The sequence below is a fragment of the Podarcis liolepis genome (genome assembly GCF_965112155.1).
Source record: "Podarcis liolepis genome assembly, chromosome: 4".
NCBI lineage: Eukaryota > Metazoa > Chordata > Lepidosauria > Squamata > Lacertidae > Podarcis > Podarcis liolepis.
Window position 1 is genome coordinate 106,609,816 of NC_139558.1, and position 25,269 is coordinate 106,635,084.

Below are 25,269 nucleotides of genomic sequence, written 5' to 3' on the forward strand. Positions count from 1 at the left end.
CCCCTTGACCGAGGTTGAATGGACTTTATTTAAATTATCTTTGGACTGGACCAGGAGTGTAAGAGCAATTAAGGGTAAGAAGATGAATGGCTGCTAATTAAATCTGGCAATAGCTTGCATTTGTGAAAAGACTGGGGTTTTTTAACTGCGTGCTGAGGAAGAACCCCAGAGTGGAATTTTGATAGCAGAGAGTGGTCATCTTGTTGGAGAGTTATTTGTATCCGCAGTCTGCACACAGGCTGGGGAATGTGATCTCAAAGGAATGAAAAGAGACTTTGTAAACATTGCAGAGAACTGGACAAAGGAAGGTGGCAATGATCTATCTCCACACCAGGTCTGAAGACTACACACATGAAAAGGATTTTATATTCTTAAAAGTAAAAGAGGTGCTGAATGCAAGGGAACTGGAAAAGTCAGCTGTGAGAATGGGCTAACATCCAGAGAAGTATGAAGAAGAAATTAAAATGGCGACATCAGGAAGTAAAGGACATGTTTGCAACAGGAGCGGGAAACCTAATTTTCAAAAGAAAGTGTGTTAAATTTAAATAATTTGGACAGGTTTGTATGTATTTAGAAAACCAATAAAAAATATAATACAAATTCTAGCCTTACGAACGAGTAGGGCTGGGAGATGCTTGCTTTTCAACATCCTCATATATCGCCATCTGAACCTGAAGATATCGCAATGCCAGGAAAGTGGAAAGGCGTCAGTTGCCTCTGCCCTCGGTCATCAGCCAGGTGGGCAGACGGCGTCAATGTGCTGGGCGGGAGCATCGGCCGGGACGGCACACGGCTCTGCGCACGCCAGCATGGCGCCACGGGGCTCTGCCAATGCCTGTGGAGCTACCAGTCACGGCTCATGCCCACCATCGCCTCTCCTGGCACCAGCGGCGACTGGGAGCACTGGGCAAGGCTCCCTCCTGCCTGGGCGCAGCTCCCACCCACTGCAGTTGCCAGCGTGCGATTACCAGTGACTGCAGTGCCCTAGAGATGGGGAGGAGGAGGAGCTGGGGCCACTCCGGCCCAAGGGGCTCCCGGGACGTGGGCATGCCTCCGTTGTGCAGCCGGGCACAAAGGAGGAGGCAGTCCAGTTGCCTGGCCAGAGAGGGCAGCGAAGGCGCAGGCAGGCCCCCCTCACATCTTGGGCCCTGGAGGCCGGTGCCTGAGGGGGCCAGCACTGGGCAGCCTTGCGGGGAGCAAGCTGAGGAGGTTGCGTGCCAAATGCTGACAATCCCCAGGAGTGCAGCGCATGGGAGGCGGGCAGGGGTTTGCAATTCTGGAATCGTTATGGAGATCTGAGCTTCAAACCGGTTTTGGGCAATGTATCGATACCTCGCCCAGCTCTACTAATTTTGTCAGCTTCTCAACGGCTGCCACTCCCTCGCCTGAAAAGCCCCAGATTCGAACCCAAACCGTTTCCTCACGAGCAAGTCGCTCCGTCCCCGGGGATCCCTGCAGCGCCCTTTCGTGAACCTTCTCCAACTCCAGCTTGACATGAGGCGACCAGGACGGTGCCCAGAACCCCAGATGCAGTCTCACCAGGGATCTCCAGGAGGACATGATCGTGACGGGGGGGGCCCCTCCCTCTGCCCCCCCTTGCAAGAAGGAGCCACATCAGGGGAACCAAGTTTATTAAGTTTTAGTACAACACAGAGATCTCTTCTTATAGCAGAGACGGCCGGGGCCTCCACTCCCCCCCCCATGAGGGCCTCTGTCCGCTGGGGCCACCCCTGGGGAGACACAGCAATGGTGCAAGTGCCCCTCACTAGGGCAGGGACCCCCAAATACCCCCCCCAGCCTCCACTTTCATATCCTATTAAAAGCAGCAGCTTAAGATCAGGTGCCCCGACTTGGGGGGGGGATGAGGCCGCAGCTGCCCCCCCCGGGAGAGGCACCCTAGATATGTGCACCCCCTCGCTCCCCCCCGGCAGCTCACGTCAGGGAGCAACAGCGTTCCTCTCTCTCACACTCGCACTCGCGCCTCATAAATACGCACCTCGCACACTCGCTCTCCCCAAGGGGGGGCTGGGGGGACAAGAGCTGCTGGGCTGATGGGGGGGCCAACCTCATCCGACAAGGACCCCCGTGCGGAGCCTCCTGCTGGCCCCCGCAGTGGGCCTGGCAAGGGGGCACTCACGGCGTCTGGGCCCCCTGGCGCTTGGGCTTGAGGCTCCCCAGCAAGGTCTGCACCCCCTTCCGGACGGTGGAGCCCACGCGGCGCGCCACGGAGTCGGCCGGGGGGGCCGGCAGGCAGGAGCTGGTGGTCTGGGGCCGGGCGTCCAAGCACTTCTGGTAGCGCAGCTGCAAGAGAGGAAGTGAGTGGCAGTCCAACGGCGAGGGGGTGGGCTGGGTGACCCCTGGGGGGCCCGCCAACTTGGCAGTTCGAGGATCCAAAGGGGCAGTGAAGGTGGTGGCAGCTGAGCCCCCGCAGTCCCTGCCCACCCAGGACCTCCTGCCCTACACAGGGCGCATGGCAAAAATGCGGCAAGAGGGGTCACCTGTGGGATGTAATCCACTGGGAGCAGTCAAGTACAACATTCCTTGTTTTGCTAGAGGGGACATGCAGGGCATGTTGGTCCAGCCAGGCAGACTTCCTGCTCCACCTGCTGGAGCATCCTTCCTTGCGTGTGACCAGGTGGGTCAGGGGCACCCAAAGAGGGCCAGATTTGATGACATGAACATGCGTGAGGGCCGACCAAAGGTGTTGAGGATTGAAGTTTACCCCAAAGTTCTTAGTTGTTGAGCTTTCTTTAGGATTTTACCCCAGGACATATACTGCCACGGGGGCCGGATTAAATTGACCGGTGGGCCGGATTAGGCCCCCGAAACAGACTTTGGACACGCCTGAGGAAGGTGGTCATGCCCTTTCCAGACCTGGTCCAAGGCCAACAGCCCCCTCCCTTCTTTTTTGTCCTTTTTATCTTCCAGCTCTGGGCCAGCCGTCCCTGGTGATCTCCCATAGGGGGCAAACCTATTTCTATTTATTAAGTCTTCAGCCTGCCTTCAGGGATCACCCTGCCTGATCGTGAGTCAACTTCATCTTGTTACTTATGAAGCAGACTGGGGTGTCTTTATTCTTTTAGGATGGAATCAAAGGGGTCTTGCCAGGAATAATAGAGCTTAAGAGATTCCAATCCATGGGTAGGCAAACTAAGGCCCGAGGGCCAGATCGAGCCCAATAGCCTTCTGAATCCGGCCCACGGACGGTCTGGGAATCAGCGTGTTTATACATGAGTAGAATGTGCCCTTTTATTTAAAATGCATCTCTGGGTTATTTGTGGGGCAAAGGAATTTGTTCATTTTTTTCCTCCAAAATATAGTCTGGCCCCCCACCAGGTCTGAGGGACAGTGGACCGGCTCCCTGCTGAAAATGTTTGCTGACACTGACCCCTGTTGTACATAGCTATCAACTTCTCCCTTATTTTCAGGGAAATTTCCTTATTCCGAATAGGGTTCCTTGTGGGAAAAGTTGACAGTTATGCTGTCGTAACAAGTCATAGAATCATAGAATTGGAAGAGACCACAAGGGCCATCGAGTCCAACCCCCTGCCAAGCAGGAAACACCATCAGAGCACTCCTGACATATGGTTGTCAAGCCTCTGCTTAAAGACCTCCAAAGAAGGAGACTCCACCACACTCCTTGGCAGCAAATTCTGCAACCAGCTTCCTCTTGTGTAACAGGGAATACATTCTGCTGAGTGAAGAATCTTGCTAGCGTCAGTTAGGAAGAGTAATATTAATCTATCCCGTCCTGCCACCCACAACATTCCCACAAGCTGGGGACGATGCCAGCTGCCGCCAGGCCTGATACTGAATTATGGGGGGTGGGGAGTGCAAGGCAGACGTGGGGGGGCACCTACCATGCAGGCGGCCTGGACGGCCTCGCTCAGGCCGGCAGCGTTGGGCTCGCACCAGACCATGTGGCAGCGGAAGTTTCCCGGGGCGGCAGCCATGATGAAGGCGAAGGTGCGGACGTCCCGCCCGATGCCCATGAAGGACAGGAAGCGCACTCGGCACTCGCACAGCACCCCCTCCGTCTGGGGAGAAAAGCGAGGGGGGATCAGGCCTTGCCATCTTCCTCCCCCTCCCCCCTCCGCTCCCCCCGGGGACCAGGGGGCACTCACCTGCTGGTGGGTGAGGGTGAGGGTGGCAGGGGCCACGCTGACCTGGGCGGGGGTCCACTGCTCTCTGGCCCCCTCTGCCAGCGCCACGTCCAGGGCGGCATTGAGGACGTCCATGCCTGGTGGGGGGGAGGCAGGGAGGTTGGCAAGCAGGCCCAGAGCCCCCCAGGTGGGGCAGGCCAAGGGCTACACAGCAGCACCCACTTGGGGGTGGCACCCAAAAGGATTTCCCACCAGCCCCTAGAGGAATAACCCCTTGTCCTAAACAGGGATCGAACCTGCAAGCTTCTCCCCATTTTGTGCTCACAGCCCCTCTGCAAGGTCGGCTAGGCTGAGAGTGCCCGGCCCTCCAGGTCCCGCCCAGTGAGATTCCCGGTCGAGGATTCGAACCCGGGTCTCTCCCTGGTCCTGGCCAGCCCCGCCAGACCGGCTCCCCCGCCCCCTCCTTACCCACAGGCTTGGCCACGACGACACTCCCCAAGTAGAAGACCTGGAACCGCTGCACAGATTCGCTTTTGGGGGCTGGAAACTCAACTGGGGGGGAGAAGAGGAAGCAGCCGTGAGAGGCGAAAAAAAACACACATGTGGGGCACTGGGGGGCAGAACTCGTGCCTGGAAGTGAGCCTGGGGCACAAGCCAAATGGGGGCTGGGCAAGGACCCCCCCCGGGTCCCCTTTGCCCAAGAGGTGCCAGTTTTGCTGGGGGGGGCACAGCTCCTTGACCCCCCCAAAGGCGTCCTGGGCAAATCCCTTTGACAGCAACTGCAGGGGAGACCTGGGGTTCCTTTTAGGGTGGAGGGTTTGTGCGATATTTGGGGATTTAATTTTGGCGGATCTTTCTGGGGGTGCCAACACTGGTGTCCAAAGCATTGGCCTCATCCTGGCAGCACAGACTTGGAACAGGGTTGCCAAACACCCCTATTTCCCCGGACATTTCTTCTTTGTCAAACATCAAATCGCCATCCGGGTGGATTTTTTAACATTTTGCAAAATATCATGGCCTTTATTTTCATTTTTGGTACCCTTTGTCCTTCCTGGGGCTGCTCAGCCGCGCCTTGTCAGGAGATGCAGCGTCTCGTGAGCAAGGAGGCCGCAGGCAGCCAAGGGAACGAGGGGTGAGCGACAGAGACACAGGGTTGGGGGGGCGGCGCCCTGAATTGATCTCACAAAATGTTGGAGGGTATGTCATTTTCATTTTTAATAACCATTATTAAATATTTCAATACACCTGTTATCTTTTACTGCACACACACACAATCAGTACTATTTTTCTTTTCTCCCCCACCTACAAAAGTGTCTCTTTTTTGCTCTTCAGAATATGGACACCCTAACTTGTATCCCAACGGGAACCAGCCCAAAATCGGACCATTGCTCACTCCGCAAAAGAGCTGTCATGGAGAAAACCTGACACATAATTTGAGGCTTCAATGAGGACTAGAACCTCCAGGCACTTTTTATAGGGTTCCTTTGTGACATATACCGTATTTTCGCATATATAAGACGCCCCCGTGTATAAGACAACCTCTATTTTTTGAGCCCCAAATTAAGAAATAAATACTGTATTTTTCACTCTATAAGACGCGCCACACCATAACACGCACCTAGTTTTTGGAGGAGGAAAACAAGAAAAAAAATATTCTGAATCTCAGAAGCCAGAACAGCAAGAGGGATCGCTGTGCAGTGAAAGCAGCAATCCCTCTTGCTGTTCTGGCTTCTGGGATAGCTGTGCAGCCTGCATTCGCTCCATAAGACGCACACACATTTCCCCTTACTTTTTAGGAGGGAAAAAGTGAGTCTTATAGAGCAAAACATACGGTAATTGCAACATTCCGTGTATAACATGACCCCCAATTTCAAACTTAATATGGTTTTATAGCACGGAAAAATACAGTGCGTTTCCAAGGCAACCCTTGTCCCAAGCCTGGGGAAGCCAGAACCGGACTTGATAAATCAGAGAAGACTGATACTCTTTAGTCGGACTCTGCTATTTTCACCCAAATGCAACCGGACCCATTCGGCGCGTCTATTTTGAACTTTTTCGTCTTTTAATGTTCATCTGTTGTTGTAACTGTTCTATGAAAACAGAAAAGCTACCTTGGAAGGGAATGTCCACCATCTTGGCGTGGTCGAGGGACAGCCCGTTCAGGGGGGGCCGGGCGTTCCGCCGCTCAGTCATGATCTAGAATGGCAGAATAATTGCAGGGCTCAAAGGGGTCCTGTGGGTCATCTAGCCCAACCCCCAACAAGGCAGGAATCACAGAGGAAAAGGTCCAGTAAGGAGGGTCAGCAGGGGGCTTTGGGGGTACATGAACGCAGATTCCCCCCCCCCCCAGCTCTGAATGAAGGAAGAGCAGCAGAAACCCCTCGGGGCGCACAGAGCTGAAGCCCACCCCTGGCCACCTGGCTTGCTTGGCAATGAGGTCTAGAAACCTGCTTTTTGCATTTTAAACGCGGAAACGGAGCCTCGGGGCGTTAGGTTCTGCCAGGTCCTGGGCTTTTCTTGCAGGACCTCCAGGGGGCCCCCAATGGGGATTCCTCCCCCCAACCCACATGCCCTTCCTCGGGGGGGGGCGCTCCCGTGAGCAGGGATCCATCACCACACAGCCCTCCTGCCACGAATTCTGGGCTGCTTGCTAAGCCCTGTCCGGGGGGCGGAGCTAAAAGGGGGTGGGAATCATGGGGGGGGTCAGGCACGGGAGTCCGGCGTCACCTTGGAGCAGATCTCATGGAGGCCGGTGGCGATGTCCTTGGCTGGGGAGTCGCAGCGGAAGACATGGCACTTCAACATCTGGGCCAGCTGGTCCCGGGCCACGTAAGCAAAATCCCTGGGGGGGGACACACGGGGGGTCTTATTTATCACATCTCTCATTTGCTTTGCACCTAAAGTCTCAAAGCCCCTTGACATTACGAAATACAACCACATAAAACCAGTTAAAAAATTAGAAGCCCCCCCCCTGAAAACACACTCATGAATGGGCATGGAGGGAAGTTTCTGCCTGGCAGGCCTCTCTGGGGAGAGCATTTTGCAAGGGGGGCACCACAGAGAAGGCCCTGTTCTTGTGGCGCCTCTTGGGGGTGAAGATGGCAGCACAGGAGGGGGCCCCTCTGCCTTTCCCAACGAGGTTGCCCCCCCACCCCCTGGCACAGCAGGGGGCTCCTCCACCCCCATAGAAAGGATCCCTTTCAAAGGTGAGCAGGCAGGGGTCAAGGGGGGCTGCCACTTTCAACTGTTCACAATGGACTGTTTTTCGGGGTGGGGGTGAGAAGAGGGGGGGCTCACAAAGAACTGAAAGGAAGGGGGTGTTTCTGGGCAGAGCTACCTACCTCTCCCTGGATCCCCAAGGGAAGCGAGTGCAAAAGAGAAGAGAGCAGTCAGAGTTAGGCAGGTGGGGGGCGGGCAGAATCTGGAGGCAGTGGGGCAGCCCCTTCCCCTTCCCCTCAACCCCTCCCTTGCAGGGGGTGGGCTATAGGACCCTCAGGGGCCCCTTCTCAGAGTCCATGCCCAAGCAGCTGGCCGGCTGACCCGGGGCCAGAGGAAAGGGGACCCCTCCCTGCCCCCCTCCCCACAGGGGGCCCCCTACCTTCCGCTGTCCCTCCCGACCCCCCAGACGCGAATGGTGACAACCGGCTGGCTGTGCAGGACCAGCTGCTCCTCCGGGTCCAGCAGCTTCAGGGTCTCGTTCTCCAGGACCAGGAGCATCGCCTTGCCCTGCGGGGAGGGGGGAGGGGGGTCACAGCTGCACTGAGGCCCCTTCCCCAACAGGACCCCCCCCCTGCAGCCCTACAGGCATTGTGGACAGAGGAGGGGCACCCAAGACTCATCCAAACCACCCTCTCCTCCTCTGCCCGGTGAAGGCTGCCCCCGCCCCCACTCGCAGCCCTAGGGATCTGGGCCCCCCAGCAGGACTCACCTCCTCCCAGGAGCCCCCCAGGTCCGGGTTCTGCCCCGCCAGCTGCCGGATGCAGTTGTTGACGGCCACGCTACTCCTGCCCAGGGTCAGCTCCTCCTCGGACATCTCCACCCAGCCCAGGGAGTGGACAGAGAAGCACTGGGGGGGGGGACAGAGGCAGGGGGTCAAGTAGGGCCCCCCAGAGAAGTCTCCCAGCCCGGGGCAGCGACTTGGGCCCCAGATTATGGGTGCCCAGTGACATCTGAGAGGTAACATGATGTCATGGCATTGTAACGTCATCTTCTGGTGATGGGGGGGCTCTTGGGGGGTCACGTTGGGGGCCTGACAAGACCTCTGATGTGACTTCCAGTTTCTCCCCCCCTTTTTTTCTCTTCAGTTTTTACAAATAACTTTCACATTCAAGTATAATCAGTTTTATACACAAACAGGATTCTCTGAATCCTTCGACTTCCCTTAACTCCCCAGTGATTTCCATACAGTGCCTGATTTATGTATAAGCTAAACAAGCTATAGCTCAGGGGCCCCCTCTCTTGGGGGTCCCCCCAAAATATACTTCTTCGTAATTGTATTTCCGTTCAACAATTCCTTTGATAAAATACATCTTTTGTGGTGTGCAAATGGCTTGAGATACTTATTAGGTCCCTAAATTATCATCTAGCATATATTCAACACAAAAAACAGCAGCAATTTGTTGTTGACAGCTAGACACAGAAAGGGGGCCATTACCTTCAGGAGCCGAGGGCTGCATCAAACTGAAATCCGGCCCTGTTTCCATAGTATTACATTATATACTGCATCTTATAATATTATCCAAATTTATATTAAAATTTCCATGTATAACCCCAGAATTATTACCTTACAAGTGTTATATTCATCCTGCTAATGTTTTAAACTCTGTACAGTGATCCTTAAGATAATCTATAATTTCCCCCATTCCGTAATAAATCTCTTATCTTCTTGGTTTCTGATTCTCCCTGCCCGTTTTGCCCTTTCGGCAGAGTCCATCATCTGGACGATTCATTCTTCTCTGCTTGCAACCTTGTCCTCCTTTCATGGAAGGAAGACATGCAACTTCCAGTTTCTACCGGAAGCTGCTTCCAAGTCTTGGGCGGAAGCTGTGTCGGAGCCCTGCCCTGTGGGGGCCCTGGCACTGGCCCCTGGGACCCCCAAGAAATGACCCCATTGCCCTAGCCTCTCTCAGGGCCGTCTTAAGCATATGCGGCACCGGGGTGCAAAGATCTGCCCGGCGCCCACCTCCCCCAGGTTGCCCAGAGTTGTCAACCTTTTTTTAGGGGGGGACCCCAAAGTTGTTGACCTTATTTAGGGTGGGCTGGTGAGGCACGCCTGGCAGAGCTGGCCTGGCCAGCCACCTCGCCGTCAACAGAGGAGCCCGAGGCAGAGGCAGTGGTGGTGGTGGCAGCAGAGCAAGGCCTGGGCTGGGCACCTGGGGGGGGCAGCAAGCAGAGCCCAGTGCAAAAACAAAAGTCGAGCCCGAGGCGGCAATGGCAGCGACTGAGCGAAGCCGGGCGCTTCGTGTGAGCAGTGTGCACTGGGGGGGGCTTTCAACAGCCCGCCAATCCCGGGTACGCAGGAGGGCAGAGCCGGCCAGCTGCCTCAGCGTCTCACTCGCCCACAGCAGAAGAGCTGTGGCGCTCCGACAGGCTCTGCTCCACTCGGCAGCAGCTGTCAGCTCTTCCCAATCCCTGGACTCCAAATCTCGGCCCAGGACTCTCGGCCTGGCGCTCCTGAGAGCCCGCGCCCGGGTACCCCACACCCCTAGTGCCTATGGGTAAGATGGCCCTACTTGCAAGCAGTGCTGGGTCTCAGGAGGCCAAGGGAAAGGGGGAGGTAGGAGGGAGAGACCAGCTTCTTGAGGACTCGAGTAGAGCCCTGCGGCAGCAGAGGATGGATCATGCCCAAGGGGACCCCAGCCTCCTGCTCCCCAGGGTGGCCAGCAGGCGCCCCCAAAAAGGCAGGAGCAACGCAGCAGTCGCCCCCCCCCAAGGGACATTTGGGTCTGAGAGGCGCCAGGGCCCAGCATCCCTCAGGGCACAAGATCCGGGGCACTTTTGGAAACAGTTTTTTCTTCCGCCACCCCTCCCAGGCGGACAGGGGGGTCTTTGCCCCAGGAGGCCACTTTCTTTGGGGTTTAATCTGGTTTTATGTATTTATGGTATTTAACCCCAAGCAAATTAGCCAAAATGTATAAGACAAGAAATAAGGAATGTTGGAAATGTCAAGAAAAGGAGGGAAATTTTTATCACATGTGGTGGACTTATAGTAAAGTAAAAGCTTACTGGGAAATGATATATAATGAGCTAAAGAAAATGTTTAAAAGTACATTTGTGAAAAAACCAGAGGCATTTCTGTTAGGAATAGTACGGAATGAGATCCCAAAGAGAGATATAAACTGTTTATGTATGCGACAACAGCAGCAAGAACTCTTTTAGCCCTAAAATGGAAGCAACAGGAAAACTCATTGCTAGAAGAGTGGCAGGCAAAGATGATGGACTATGCAGAACTGGCAAGGCTGACCGGGAAAATCGGAAACCAGCGCGATCCAGCTTTCCAAAAAGACTGGAGTAAATTTGTACAATATCTGGAGGACAATTGTGAACAATTAACAACACTGGCAGGGTTGTCGTAAGAAAACTTGCAGTGTTAAGGATTTGTCCCTTTTTATATTTATTTGACGGAAGGAGTGAAATGTAAATGGGAAAATGCATAATTGCTATGAAGTAATAATGAATTATGGGAACCGTGAGAGGGGAGGGAGGGACATCAGAGCTCAACTGAGCAAATATGTAATGAGTATAATAAGGATTTGTTTAAAGGTGATGAAATGGAAACTTAATGAATATTTTTTTAAGAAATAGTCTGGTTTTCTGTTGGCCTGCGGCAGCAGGTGTGGCCCCCCCCCTTAGTGCCACAGGAAGAGAGGGGGCCCCTTTCCTCTGCCCACCCCCAAATGCAAGGGAAAGGGCCTCTCCTCTCCTCTTCCAAGCCCCAGGGGCCAGGTGGGTCCCTAAGGCCAAGAGGAGACCCTTCCCCGTCCCATGGCTGGGACCCCTCCCCCCTTACCTTGGACCCCTGGGAGACGCCCAGGAACTGCTCCTCTTCCTCGCCCCCCTCTTCCAGTGAAGACCTGGGGAAGGAAGCAGCAAATTCAAGGTCACAGTTGGAGCCAGAGGCGGCAGAGGACATGGCAGGCTTCCTCGGGGCATGTGCAGAGCGCCTTTCGCTGACCGCAGAGCGATGGAGCCCAGACACCCTTTGTAGACAGCAGCTGCCTGAAGTGGACCTCCAAGTCCCCTGGAAAGTGGAGGGAGAAGGAGCCGCCGGAGCCCAGAGCAGCCGGGGAGGGGGAGTCTGCCACAGGCCAGACCCCCCAACTGCACCCCATTTTGCAAAGAAGGATCCTCAGTCCCCTTAGACCAGGGGTCCAGAAAGTAGGTGGTAAGATGACTTGGGGGGAGCTGAGAGGCAGGGGGGCTCTGGAGACATAAATGGCTCTCGGTCTTTGAGAAGCCGGCACCCCTGGGTCAAGTTCGTCCGTTTGGCTTAATTAAACTGAATCGTTTAAATGTGATCTACAGAGGTCCCTTGGTTCTCAAACACCTTGGTACTGAAACAACTTGGAACCCAAACACTGCAAACCCAGAAGTGTGCGTTCCGGTTTGCAAACCTTTTTCAGAAGCCGAACGTGCTTCCTTTTGAGTGTTACGCTGAGGTCTGTCTGTTTTTGCTATTTATTTTGCATTTTCGTGGCTCTTTTTTGCTTTGTTTTTGTGACGGTGTGGAACCCAGTTCAGCTACTGATTGACTGACTGTGTGACTGCGGTACATTGTTTATCACTTTCATTTTTCATTTTAATTTTATGTATCTCGTTAGTTAGGAAAAAATCATGTTAAATTGCTGATTTAGGGCTTGTTTTTAAAAGTATCTGTCAGGGCTGCCGCCCAGTCCCAGCTCACATAGGACCAAGTCAGCCAGCGTTCAGTTTCAAAGAGTCTTTATTGGATTACAGGTTCCATTTCCAAACTGCAACGTGCAGCCCTCCTTCTTCTAGGTCAGAACGACGAAGACCCGTCTGAGTCTCCGCCTCTAGCGCACCAGCTTAATACCCTAGCCTTGCTCCACCTCCTGCGCCTTTCCTTCCGTCTCTGGGTCCTCCTGCCCCCCTGGGTCTCTCCCTTCCTACTCTCTTCTGACGCGGACCCCCCTGACCCTTCCGCCTCCTTGCGGCGGGCTTTGGGACCCGGCTCACTCTCTGGGCTGCTGACTGCGCCAGCTTCCGTTACATTTGAACTTGGCGCGCGCGCCCAACTATCCACTTTCCTCTTGATCGTTTCCTCGCTCCCCGAGGTGGGCGTGACTACTCCTGACTCATGCCCTCCCTCCTTCTGAAAGTCTCCGGAGCCCGATATCTGGTCCCCTTTCTCCCCGCTGCTCCCGGCTGGGAACGTGGGTCCCGATCTCCAACTGCTGCTTTCTGATCCCTCTCTGGACCCTCCTTCCTGGGGTGTCCCCCTGCTCTCCCCCCTTGCTCTGGCTGCTGGCGCTCCCTTCTGGGAATCCTCGGACTCGCTAGACAGGCTCGGTGATCTCGGGTCGTCATCCCCACTCATCCTTCCTTCGTATTCCTCCCCCTCGCTCTCTGTTTCCTCCCTTCTCTGCGTCTCTGCTCCTGAACCCCTGACAGTATCCATTTTGCATTACAGTGGTACCTCTAGATATGAATTTAATTCGTTCCGGGGGTCTGTGCGCCCTCGAAAAATCTGTATCCAGAGGCACCGCTTCTGCGCATGCGTGTGAAGTGCTTCTGCGGATGTGCGCAAGGCGAAACCTGGGAAAATACTTCTGGGTTTGCCGCATTCATAACCTGAGGTTTACGTATCCAGAGAGGTACGTAACCCGAGGTTCCACTGTACTTTCTATGGGAAAGCGCACCTTGGTTTTGGAACGGACTTCCGAAACAGATCAAGTTTGAGAACCAAGGTCCCACTGCGTATAAATGTGCACTCAATTGTCCCTGTTCTGAACCGGGTGGCGTTACCGTCCTTCTTAGTGGGTCGTGCAAACAGTGACTCTTCCCTCCTGGGGGGGGGCCCTTCCCGCCCCACTCACCAGTTGCTGGGGGACCCCAAGCACAAGCCAAGCGTGCCCTTCTTGTCCTCCTGGGGCTCTGGGACCCCCTCTTCCGGCGGGACGTCCTGCAGGGAGCACAGCGGAAAAAGGGACACCGTGAGAAAGGAGCCCCCCAGCTCAGCCCCAGCCCCCTCCCTCACCCCCTCACCCCCCCCCCATCCAGCCTCTCACCTTCCAGAAGGCAGCGGCTTCCTCCGAGGGCTCAGCCTGCCCAAACTCCATCCAGGTGAGCTGAAAAGGTGCAGGGGGGTCAGGTGAGAAAGAACAGCCCCTCCCTGCCCCTCTTAGCTCAGCACAAGCGAGGGGAGGGGTCTATGGGGCTGCCCCACCACCGGCAGGTGAGTTTACTTGCTCCCCACCCCCAAGTTCTCAAACATCCTTGAGAGGGCTGAGAATTACTCTGAGAAGATATGGATATGTTAGATCTGGAAAGATGTGATAATAGATTTGGTTGGCATGCGTGTCTACAGTATAATCAAGGGAAAGTACCGTATTTTTCCGTGTATAAGACTAGGGGTTTTTTTACCAAAAAATTAGGGGCTCGTCTTATACACGGGTCGTGCTGAGGGGTGTTTACTTAATTTGGAGTCCCCCAAAATAGGGAGCGTCCTATACACAGAAAAATACGGTACATAAATAATTCCATAATCATATAATTAGGAGATCACTTTTAAAAGTATGGGGAAAACATAAAGGTTTATTAGAACAAAAGACAGTTGTCTCCAACAGAAGCAGCCTCAATTAGAAAAACAAATAGGGAAGAAAAATGGCTACATCTAGAGATCTGTTAACAGAAACAGAGGGAAAATTAAAGTGGAATGATCTTGAAGAGATGGGAGATTATGTACATGATGGGTTGCAATATTGTCAATTAAATGAGGTCTTTAAAGAAGATAAAAAGAAAGGATTTAGCTATACTTTATCCAGATTCCAAGGGGAAATTATTGAAGATAATACGAAATTGTTGGAGAAGATGTATAAGAGTGGGAAACCAAGGATGGAGAGGTTAAATGAGTATTGATTAAGTGGGCACAAGATTTATTGTGGTGAATATATAATTGTAAAACTTAATAAAAATTAATTTTTTTAAAAAAAAGTTTTATAGTTTTATAGACTACTTTTGGGAGGCTGGGGTTGGGGTTTGGTGGGGAGTCATTTAACTGCCCCCCCCCATTCCTGGTTTCAACAGATATCAAATGGTAAAAGTGAAAATGAACAAAAAGAACTTTGAAAAAGAAGGAGAGAGAAGGACTCTAAGAGGTGCAGAGTTTGAGTGTCGGCCTGTCAGGGCTGCTCCAGCTGCCATCCCTGCACTGCTGGGGTGAGACTAGAGGACCTTTGGGGGCCCCTTTGGCAGATCTCCGCTTCTACAGAACCAGCCCAGAGCACGTGCAGCACAAAGGAAATCCCCAAAGTCCCCTCAATGTACCATCAGCACCATCATAACTTTCTTATTTATCGGCCACCCATCCATCTGGGTTTCCCGCCACTCCCCAGAGAATATTAAACGCTCAATTAAACACCAGCCATGAAGAGCTGCGCTCTTTGGGTCTCCCGCCAGGGGAGGGAAGTGGGTGGAGCCAACATTAATCATTTGCTCATAATTAAAGCTTCTGCTTGTTGTTTGATTTTCCTCTGGTTCACATGGTGAGAAAGGGTTTTTCTCAAAAAAAAACACCAACCCACCCCATCCCCACAGCCCAGGGCGGCACAGAGACTGCGGGCGTCTTGTCCTGCTGTTTTGATTTACTTATTCAGCTCCTTTTGTCCTGTATTTTATTCCACAAGCTGCCCTGAGACCTCACGATGATGGCAGGTATACAAATCTAATAAATAAATATGTAACATTGAAAGGGGTTTTAGCAACGGCTCGAGCGCAGAATTGGCAGCCCCCCCCCCCCGAGAAGGAGGGCCACCGACTGAAAGTGAGACTCTAACGTCTCACCACAAATCAAACTGATCTGTAGAAAACGCAAATGTGGAAAAAGAGACAATGCGTGTATTTTTGTCAACTAAGAAATTTTGCATAAAAATATATTTTAAGAGAAGAAAAGAGAAGAAAAAGTGTCACAAGAGAGTCCCTAGGAATTATAATTATTATTTATTATTTTATTTTTTATTTATTAGTCTATCTCATATTTATTAAAATTGTAAGCTGCCCTAGACCTGCAGTGCTTAAACTGAGCCTGGGAAAGAGCTCAGGGCCGGATATACGTCTAAGTTAAGCAAGCGATAGCTTAGGGCCCCCCTCTCTGGGCAGGGGCGAAGGAAGGAGAAGCAGCCCCCTGGGCAGGATGTCGGGGGGCAGGGCAAACCGCCCAGCGTGCATGCATGCACACCACTACATACGGCGCATGCAGGCGCCACTACGTGTCACACATGCGTGCGCCGTACAGACAATGGTGGGATCCTCTGCTTGTGGCGGTGGCAGAGGGATCATTGCTGCCATCCACAAGGCACTTGAGCGGCACCGCGCATGCACCCTACATACAGCACATGTGCACGCACCACTGGGCGGTTTACCGACAGCAATGCTCAAGCGCCATATGGGCTGCGGCGGAGGGTGCAGCCATGAGCGGATGATCCTCTGCATGCAGCTGTGGTGGTACGATGGGCGAGTCCCCCTGGGGGTGCCTTCTTGTCCCCCCCTCAGAGATGGCACCCTGGGAGGACTGCCCCCCCTTCCTCCGCCACTGTCTCTTGGGGGCCCCCCAAAAAATGAAAGGGGAAAAAACTGGATGTCCAAAATTTAAGATGGAAAACCAATAAAATAAAACTGTGTTATGTGTTGTGTAGGCTCCTGTGATGTAAGTCGGGCATCTCCAAAGTCCTGCTGGCCAGTTTAATCCGGCCCCTGTGTAAGTTTATTTCCTGGGGTAAAAGCCTCAAAAAAACCTCAACAACTTCAACCCTAAAAAAACTCAACAACTTCAACTTTAACAACTTATGGCCCTTCACTTCATCACATCTGGCCCTCTTTGAAAAAATTTGGACACCACTGATGTAAGTCATGAGCCCCGTCTGCTCGCCTGCTCCCTCAAATACCACTGCTTTGCTCAATTCTATATCAATTACTTTGATAAAATACCGTATTTTTCACTCCATAAGACTCCATAGTTTTAGAGGGGGAGAACAAGAAAAAAAATATTCTCTCCCTCTCTGCGCAGCGCTCCTTCAAGCGAAGCGGCAGGAGAAACAGAGCCCCTTCCATTTCTCCTCCCGCTTCGCTGAAGGGGCGCTGAGCATAGAAGGAAAGCTGCGCAGCGCCTCTCCAGCGAAGCAAAGCCAGGAGAGCAAGAGGGATCGGTGTGCACGGACCCCTCTTGCTCTCCTGGCTTCAGCGAAAGCAACGCGAAGCCTCCGGAGCGCAGCGGGAGCACTGAAGCCTGCACTCGCTCCATAAGACGCACACACATTTCCCCTTACTTTTTTGGAGGGGGAAAGTGTGTCTTATAGAGCGAAAAATACGGTACATCTTTTGTGATGTGCAAATGGCTTGAGATCCCTGTGAGCTCCTGCAATGACCATCTAACAAACATTCAACACAAAAAACAGTGACCATTTCTTGTGGGCAAAGGAGAGCTGGACACGGAACGGGCCCCCTTCCCTTCCGGAGCTGAGGGCCGCCTCCAAGCCCCGTCCGGCCCTGGCTGGTCTTCTGCTCCAGACTCCCCCTCACCTGCCTCTCCTTGGAGGGGGTGTTTCCCGGGGAGTCGCTGCCCCCGCCCCCCGAGGGGGGCTCCCACTGGGTGGTGCCGGTTGGGATGTGCCAGTAATAGGTCCCGGAGGTGTCTTGAACCCGCATCCATCCGGCCGGGAGGTCGGAGTCCGTCTCCAGCGAGTTGCACAGCCAGAAGGAGTCTGCGGAGAGAGAGGGGCGAGTCAGCTCTCAAGCATTTCTGCTAGGTATATTAGAGTAAGATATACCCAAAGACGATTTTATTTCTTCAACATGGAAGGTACTGTGTCATTAAATCTCAAAAGAAAGGTTTGGACAACAGGCCAGATTGGAAGATTGGAATGGAGTCAGGGAAAGCTGCGCTGGCAAATAGACAGTTGGGAAAATATATATATACACAAATAAAGCTGTATTCGATGGATACATGATTGAGAATCATAGAGCCAGGGATGGAGAACTTTAAAGCGTTAAAATCGGGATGTGGAAAATATGAAAATAACAAGGAGAGGCAGGACTGAGATTTGGAGATGTGCTTCAGAGGTCCAGACTATGGGAAGCCCAAAAAAATTAATAATTACAATTTGGATTATAATTTGGTCTTTTTTAAATTTTAGTTTCTTGTTTTAGTTGGTTCATGATTGGATATGTTGGTTGGCTGTTTTTTATTGGAAAATTAATAAAAAATTATTTAAAGAAAAAATTATTTATTTATGTATGCAACAACAGTGGCTAGAATCGTGTTAGCCCAAAGACAGAAAAGTGATGAAATACCAACGAAAGAACATTGGCAAGAAAAGTTGATGGCAGACACAGAAATGGCAAAGTTAATGGAGAGACTCAAAGAGAAGGACAAGAAGGACTTCAAAAAAGATTGGGAACCTTTTATGATGTATATGCAGAAGAGATGCATTGAAGCAAACTCACTTGCAGGATTTGAGTAATACACTTACAATAGAAAATACAAATATGAAGTAAAAAAAAAAAGGTATATCAAAGTATAAGCAGAAGAAATAAATATGTTATAAACCAGGGAAGGAAGTTGGGGGGAGTCATGGGGGGAGTGGCGGGAATTGAAATTGTAAAATGTAATTTGAATGTTTCATTATGTTAAAATTTATTCAATATTTTTTTTAAAAAAAAAAGGGAAAGGGGGCCACCTGCCCCCACCCAAAATGGAGGCAGTGCACTGGGGTGAAAGAGCTGGGGGGAGGGGGGACGGTCAGAAAGAACCCCCACCCCAGTCCCTGGGATCTGGCCCCCTCAGCCTCCCAGCCCCCTGCCAGCCGATCTCCACCCCATAGGGAAGGGGTCAGGGAATGGCAGAGTCAGAGGGGACCCCGAGGTCATCCAGTCCAACCCCCTGCAAGGCAGGACCCCCAACGGCTGGGCGGCTGATCTGTCCCGGCTTCTCAAGCTGAGATTCCCGCATTGCCTGGGGTGGGGTGACTGCTGGGGTCCCTTCTGACTCTACAGCCCCAGTGCTGGAGTTTGTTTTCTCTTCCGATAAGTGCTTTTTTCTGTTAAAAAAATGTTTAGGGGTACTCCTTCAAGGGCAGCCCCGCAGAGAGCAGATTACAATAGTCAAGCCTGGAGGTGACCATCGCATGGATGACTGTGGCCAGGGCGGGGCGGGGAAGGTAAGGGACCAACTGCTTGATGCGGCGAAGGTGAGAAAATGTCGCCTTGGCTGTTGCTGTAACCTGCGCCTCCATGGAAAGCGAGGCTCCTTACAGGGTCCTCACCATAGGATCACATTCACCCAGTGCTTCACCAGCTGCACTGGCTCCCGGTAGAGCCAGGATCAGGCTTAAGGTGCTGGTTTTAACCTTTAAAGCCCTATGCTGCCTAGGACCCTCGTACCTACGGGACCGCCTCTCCTGGTATGTCCCATGGAGGAACTTACGGTCTTCAAACAAAAACATCTTGGAGGTCCCGAGCCACCGGGAGGTTAGGGTGGCCTCGACCAGAGCCGGGGCTTTTTCGGCTGTGGCTCCGACCTGGTGGAACACTCTGCCTCATGAGACTAGGGCCCTGCAGAATCTGATTTCTTTCCGCTGGGCCTGCAAGACGGAGCTGTTCTGCCAGACCTTTGACCAGGGCACAGCCTTATATGGGATTTGGCATATGAATCTTCCCTTGGCTTTTTTGCTGGCCCATATAGGACCGGCATGGACAGCTGCCTCGGGTGGATATCTGATGTTTCCTCCCTTTATGGTCTTGATTTATGGGCTACTACTAAAATGAGGCTGCATTTTAAGCCATATTTAATTAACTGATGTAGTTTTTTTCCTATTACGTTTTATTGTAATTTATATTTGGTGTTAGCTGCCCTGAGCCCAGTCCTGGCCGGGGAGGGTGGGGTATATATAAAAAATTATTATTATTATTATTATTATTATTATTATTAATCCATTCTGGAAGTTTGTTCCAAAACGAAAGTGTTCCAAAACCAAGATACACTTTCCCATAGAAAGGAATGCAAAATGAATTAATCCGTTCCAGACTTTTAAAAACAACGCCTAAAACAGCAATTTAATATGAATTGTACTATCTAACGAGACCCTTGATCCCTAAAATGAAAGCAATAATCAATGTACTGTACTATAAAATAAACAAGACAGTATTGTAGATGATAAAAATTAAAATTAATTTTTCATCTGCTCTGATGATAGTCATTGTTTGGATCCATTGCTTTGATCCATTTCCACAGTCACGCAATCCATCAATCAGTAGCTGAACAGGGTTCTGCACAGTCGCAAAAACAAATTAAACTAAAAAGCCTCAGAAACAAAAACACAACATAAATAGCAAAAACAAAAGCACCAAACTTAATCCGTCCAGGAAGTCTGTTTGACATCCGAAAAGTTTGAAAACCAAGGCGCAGCTTCAGATTGGTGCAGGCGCCCCGGAAACAAGAGCCGGCAGCTGCGTCGGACATGCAGCTTCCAAAAAACCGATTGAAAACCAGAACACTTCCAGGTTTTTGGAGTTTGGGAACCAAGGTGCCACGGCATTGAAATACTGCCCCCAATGAAGCCAAACTTAGATTCACAAAATGTTTTGGGGTCCCCCTGCGCCCCCCCCCAGGAAAGAAGGACTGCTTCTGACTTTCTGCCTCCTTCCCCCCACCTTTAGTCCCTTCCTTTGACCACCAGAGAGCCTTTGGTTGGCAACTTTTTTGGGGGGGGATAGATATTTTAAAGAACGAAGCTTGATCTGCAACTTCCCCCTTATTGGGGGGGTTGGACTAGATGACCCCTGGGTTCCATCCAGTTCTTTGAGTCACGATCCAATGGGCTGCTTCTTCCCCCCCCCCCGGCAGTAAGGGGGGGCAGTGCCTGCTGCTGTAGGTCAGGGGGGCCCCAAGTCCCGAGGAGTCTCCCTGCCTGCCTTGCCCTCCTCCTCACAGGCCTGTAAATTGGGCCTCCCCCCGTCTGCCAGCCCGTCCCGTCCCCCGGAGCCCCCTCCCCCCCGCTCACCCTGGCTGGGGCTCCGCATGGCTCCTGTCCCTGCTGGGGGGCTGCATCCAGCTTCCACGCCTGCTCCCTGTGGGCCCCGGAGGGCGGGTGTCGCCGGCTGCCCCGTCTCCCAAGGCACCCACTGACATCACGGCTGCCAAGGCAAGAAGCGTCGCCAAGGCACCCTGCTCCCCGGGGGGGGGGGAGGACAACAGCCAGATGCCAGGCAGCGGGGGCGGGCGTGAAGCAGCAAACGCATCTGGCTCAGAGCTGAGCTCTCCCCCCCCCAGACCAAGAAAGCAGGGAGTCCAGCCGCAGCCCCCTGCCCGCCCCCCACTATCGGGGTGCAAATATCCAGAGTGGGGGGGGGGGTCAGGTGGCATTGCGATGAGGAATTATGAAATATGGAGCAAGCCATTGTGTCTGCAATGAAAGCATGGCGTTGACTGGGTTTGATTCATTGACAATAATTTCTGATCGAATCCCACAAGCCTCTCCATCTCTGCCCATTTTCTCTACTGTTCATTTTCTATGCCTGACGGGCACGTACAGTGGTGCCCCGCAAGACGAATGCCTCGCAAGACGGAAAAACTCGCTAGACGAAGGGGTTTTGCGGTTTTTGAGCTGCTTCGCAAGACGAATTTCCCTATGGGCTTGCTTTGCAAGATGAAAACGTCTTGCGCTTTTTGCAAGTTTGTTTCCTTTTTCTTAACACCGTTAATACAGTTGCGACTTGACTTCGAGGAGCAACTCATAGAACGCAGTTTGGTAGCCTTTTTTGAGTTTTTTGGCAATTTTTGAAGCTTTTTCCAAAACTTTTCCGACACCGTGCTTCACAAGATGAAAAATTCGCTAGACGAAAAAACTCGCGGAACGAATTAATTTCGTCTTGCGAGGCACCACTGTATCAGCATTCTAAGCACAGGCCAGTTGCTTCATCAGGCATCCTCAGGACATATAGATAATAGATTACTTTGGTGTGGTTTAATCTTTAGAGAGATCTTGGGGGCCAGGAAGAGAGTTCACAAGGAGATGGTAGAAACCGCCTCTCCTGTTTAAGACCTCCGGGGTTTTGCTGAATGCATTCCTCCTTTTATTCCTATTTTATTGACTCTGTACTACATATGAATGCTCAAGTAGGAAATAGTTTCTTTGTAGTTAAAAGAATTTCTTCTGATCTGACTTTGTCCCACGTGGGTTTTGAAATGCTCAGAGGGAGTCTGATTGGTTCTTACAAACATGGTGTAAAAAGTTCTTTGGGGAATAAAACGACCTGGGCCAAGGGGTGGGCAGGAATTATTATACGCGCTCCTTGCTGGTCAAGCCTCGTGTGTATTCTATTAATCAGAGTCCAATCCTTCCTTGCTTTGGGAACGCTACACCCCACCCCATGGACAAATAGAGATAAGGAGCTGGGGGGGAATCAGGGAGCCCCAGTGGGCAAGCCCCCCCCCCGCTGCCTTGGCATCAACGTGGTCCCGGCTGTGGCCGTGAGAGACCCCTCCTCCCTCTCCCCACCGTGCTCAGATCAGAGCCCCCCCCCCAGGAGAATTGCAGAGGGGGAGGGGACCCCGAGGGTCATCTAGGCAGGATTCGTAACGATAGCATCATGCTTGGGGGGGGGCAGCTCTGTCTCCACAGGCCCCCTCCCCACTCCCTCTGAGCTGCCCTTGGAGCCAGACACCATCTCTTAGCCCAGCCGACCTCACCGGCCTGTTGTGCTTATTTATTAAATTCCTATTCACATCTAAATCTGGATTTAAATCAATTTGTTGTTGTGAGGAGGCAACCAGGAGGAGAACCACGTACAGCGGGCGCTCAGGTTGCGAACGTGATCCGTGCAGCAGGCACGTTCGCAACCCGCAGCAGCGCATCTGCAAGTTGCGATTCGTCGCTTCTGCACATGTGCAAAGTGCAATTTAGAGCTTCTGTGCATGACCACCAAAACCTGGAAGTAACCCGTTCTGGCACTTCCAGGTTTCGGCAGCCCATTACGCGAAAAAACGCAATCTGAAGCGTCTGTAACCTGAGATATCACTGTACTTGGGAGCCATGAAAAAAAGACGGTATATAAATATTTTTAAAAACCAGATAAGGGACCCCAAGGGTCATCCATTTTGAACCCACGACCCTCAGCCCTCCCCTCCTGGGCATCTCCTGCCAGTCAGAGCGGGCAACAGGGAGCCGTCCCGCCTGCCCTGGCACGGCCGGGGTCCGGCTTCAGGAACCCCCAGGCCCCCTTGGCCCCCTACCTGCTTCGTCGGGGGAGCTGCCGGCGGGGCTGCCCTGGCTGAGGGTGGCCCAGCTGGAGTCCTCGTCGCTGGCAGTGCTGTGGCGCATGCCAAAGAGGAGGCTGGCGCTGCGGCCCTGATCCCCCCGCGGAGGAGCCCTCTCCGAGCTCTGCTCCTCCGACTCGGTGGCCGGCTCGCTCTGGACGGGCGTGGAGTCCTCTTCCTCCTCCTCCTCCTCCTCCTCTTCTTCCTCCTCCTCGTCTTCCTCTTCCTCCTCCTCCTCCTCTCGCTGGGCGTCCCCCGTCAGCGGGATGAGGAGGGCGCTCAGCTCCTTGGTGGGGGGGCTGAGCTCGTTGCGGTTCTGGTCGCGGCCCCTCTCGGCCGCCTGGCGCAGCTGGTTCTGCCCGTCCTTCACCCACTTGGTGTTGGAGGGGGGCTCCTCCGCGCTGGGGGGGCAGCCCAGGACCCCCTGCAGCTCGCTGTAGGCGCAGTGGCCCTTGCGGGGCAGGATCGGGCCCACGGCGGGAGCCACCAGGCCCAGGCTCAGGCCCAGGCAGCTGTTGTCGTTGGCCAAGTCGCCCCTCTTGCTCAGGGAGCCCGACATGGCGCTGGGGGTCCCGTGGGGGGCAGGAAAGGAGATGGCGGGAGCCCTGGGAAGGAAGGAGAGAGAGGAAAAGAGAGGGGCCTCTTAGGCGCTCAGCCCCACTCTGGCACCCTCACAGTGCCCAACCAGGGGCCCCAAAGGGAAACCCACAACAAGCAGGATCCCAGCACAAGAGCAACTCCCTCCTCCTGTGGCAGGTAGTTCCGCAGGTGAACAATGTCCTGTGCAAAGCAGGGATTCTGGTCTCTTCCACTGCCAACCCCACCCCACCCCCTCTCCAGATCCCTGGAGGCTGCCTGCTCTAACTCTCAGGGGAAAGGGAGAGGCGCTCTGCACATGCTCTGCAGAATTCCATCACACGCTCCAGGAAATAAACAACTACCTGACTTTCAGAAGACATCTGAAGGCAGCCCTGTTTAGGGAAGTTTTGAATGTTTGATGTTTTGTCGCTATTATTATTATTATTATTATTATTATTATTCTGTTGGGAGCCACCCAGAGTGGCTGGAGAAACCCAGCCAGATGGACAGGGTATAAATTTTATTATTATTCTTATTATAGCTGATCCTGGTAAGGAAATCCATTTCCCAGCCACCACAAGGCCTTCACTGTGCCAGCATTGAGCCACAAGGCCTGGCATTCAGAAAATATAATAATAAAACAACAACAATAACAACAATAATATCCAAAGATCTCCGGGCAGTGTTTGAGAGCTCAATTTCAGAAAAGAGCTGGAATTCTTTGTTTAAAAGGGTTTCTTTGTTAGCAGGGAAGGTGGCATTTTGGCATCGCAGTCCTGGCACCCCCAGAACAGCCTGCCTTCAAAGTTTCGCCCCCAGCTCTAATGGGCCGAGGCACTTTGCACATGCTCTATGCCCCTCTCTCCTGAGAAACCTCGGCAGCCCCCTGCAACTGCTCACCCCCTGCCCTAAGCCCAGTGGCCTCTGCCCACCCCCTTGGACTTACCTGTCGTGGGCCGGAGAGAGAGAAGAGCGGGCAACTACATGCTTTGGGTGGCGCAAAACGGGCAGCGGCCAGGAGAGGGTCTGCCCCTAGAGCCTGGAGGCAGAAAAGGCGCAGCTCAGTTGAGGCAGGAGAAGGGGGTCTCCCAGAAGCAGCAGCCCCCTCCCACCCCAAGACCCTTCAGCCCCAGAGCCTGGCAAAACGCCCTGGAGATCCAGGGCCCCCACTGCCCTGCCCCACAGGACCCCCTAATTCATCACAGCACCCCCCTAGTTCACCACCTTCCACAAGCCCCCCGTGACCCCCCTTGAACCCACCAAGCGCTGGGGGGGGGCTCAGGGCCTGGAGGGGGGGTCTGCAGGGGGCTGGACCAGGGAAGCCCCCCACTGCCCACTCCTCTCTAGTTGTGAACAGGCCCTTTTGGGGGGCGGCCAGAAATGGGTGGTTGGATTGAGGGGGAGCCCATCCAGGCCAGCTTGCTCCTGTTCCGGGGGGGCGCTTTGGCCTCTCCCCGCCCCCGTGCCAGCTGGGCACCAGCCCCACATCCTCCCCGCCTGCTCAAATCCCCGTCCAAGGCCTCTCCTGGAAGGATGCTGGAGATGGAGGGGGTTTGGCGCAGCTTCCCTGGCAGGTGTGCCCCCCCCCGTCTGCTCCAAGCCGGCCCTGCTGGCCAAGGAATCGGGGGCGTCCTCTCCCACCCCCGATGCCCAGAGTCGGGGGCCGTCGGCGGAGAAAGGAGCCGGGGGAAGGAGGGAGCCCCGCGCGCCCTTCCCGGGGGGTCGGGCATCCCCGGCCGCGATCGTGCAGCCCCCCCACCCCACCCCGCAAGGCCAGACCTATTGGGGGGCACAGAATCTGCTCCCGATGCCCCTGGGGGTCCCTTTGTGGGAAGGGGTCTCCCTGAAGGAGGGGGCCAGGCACCGTCTCCCTCCCCGCCCAGGCATCCCGGAACGCCGGCTCCCCCCCCCCGACGGTGCCTCTGCAGCCCCCTCCCCACCGTGCACCCCTCCCAGGGGGGGGCTCCGTTATCCCTAGCGACCCCCTCCCCTCTTTTTTCTCCCTTTTGCATCGCGGTACCTGCAGCAGCGCGGCGCCTGCGTGAGGATGGAGACGGGGCGGCCGGGGGGGGGGGGAGAAGGAGGGAGAGAACCGGG

General features: G+C 53.6%; 1 protein-coding gene across 4 annotated transcripts; it reads right to left on the reverse strand.

Moving 5' to 3' along the window:
* Positions 1–1,614: 1,614 nt before the first annotated feature.
* Positions 1,615–25,269, reverse strand: APBB1 (amyloid beta precursor protein binding family B member 1). Of its 4 annotated transcripts, none has more exons than XM_083499606.1 (15): positions 25,193–25,269; positions 24,119–24,211; positions 22,570–23,198; positions 16,860–17,041; positions 13,352–13,411; positions 13,160–13,245; positions 11,113–11,176; positions 8,032–8,169; positions 7,702–7,829; positions 6,831–6,945; positions 6,215–6,299; positions 4,572–4,655; positions 4,125–4,240; positions 3,861–4,037; positions 1,615–2,301 (listed from the first exon to the last, which is right to left on the reverse strand). In XM_083499606.1, exons 3-15 carry the CDS (start codon positions 23,150–23,152, stop codon positions 2,134–2,136), a joined length of 1,986 nt encoding a protein of 661 aa, XP_083355732.1. In that variant the 5' UTR covers positions 23,153–23,198; positions 24,119–24,211; positions 25,193–25,269; the 3' UTR covers positions 1,615–2,133. The 4 variants fall into 4 exon arrangements, with proteins under 4 accessions (XP_083355732.1, XP_083355733.1, XP_083355730.1 ...); XM_083499607.1 differs by having other exon boundaries at positions 24,119–24,204; positions 25,193–25,257; XM_083499604.1 differs by having other exon boundaries at positions 3,861–4,240.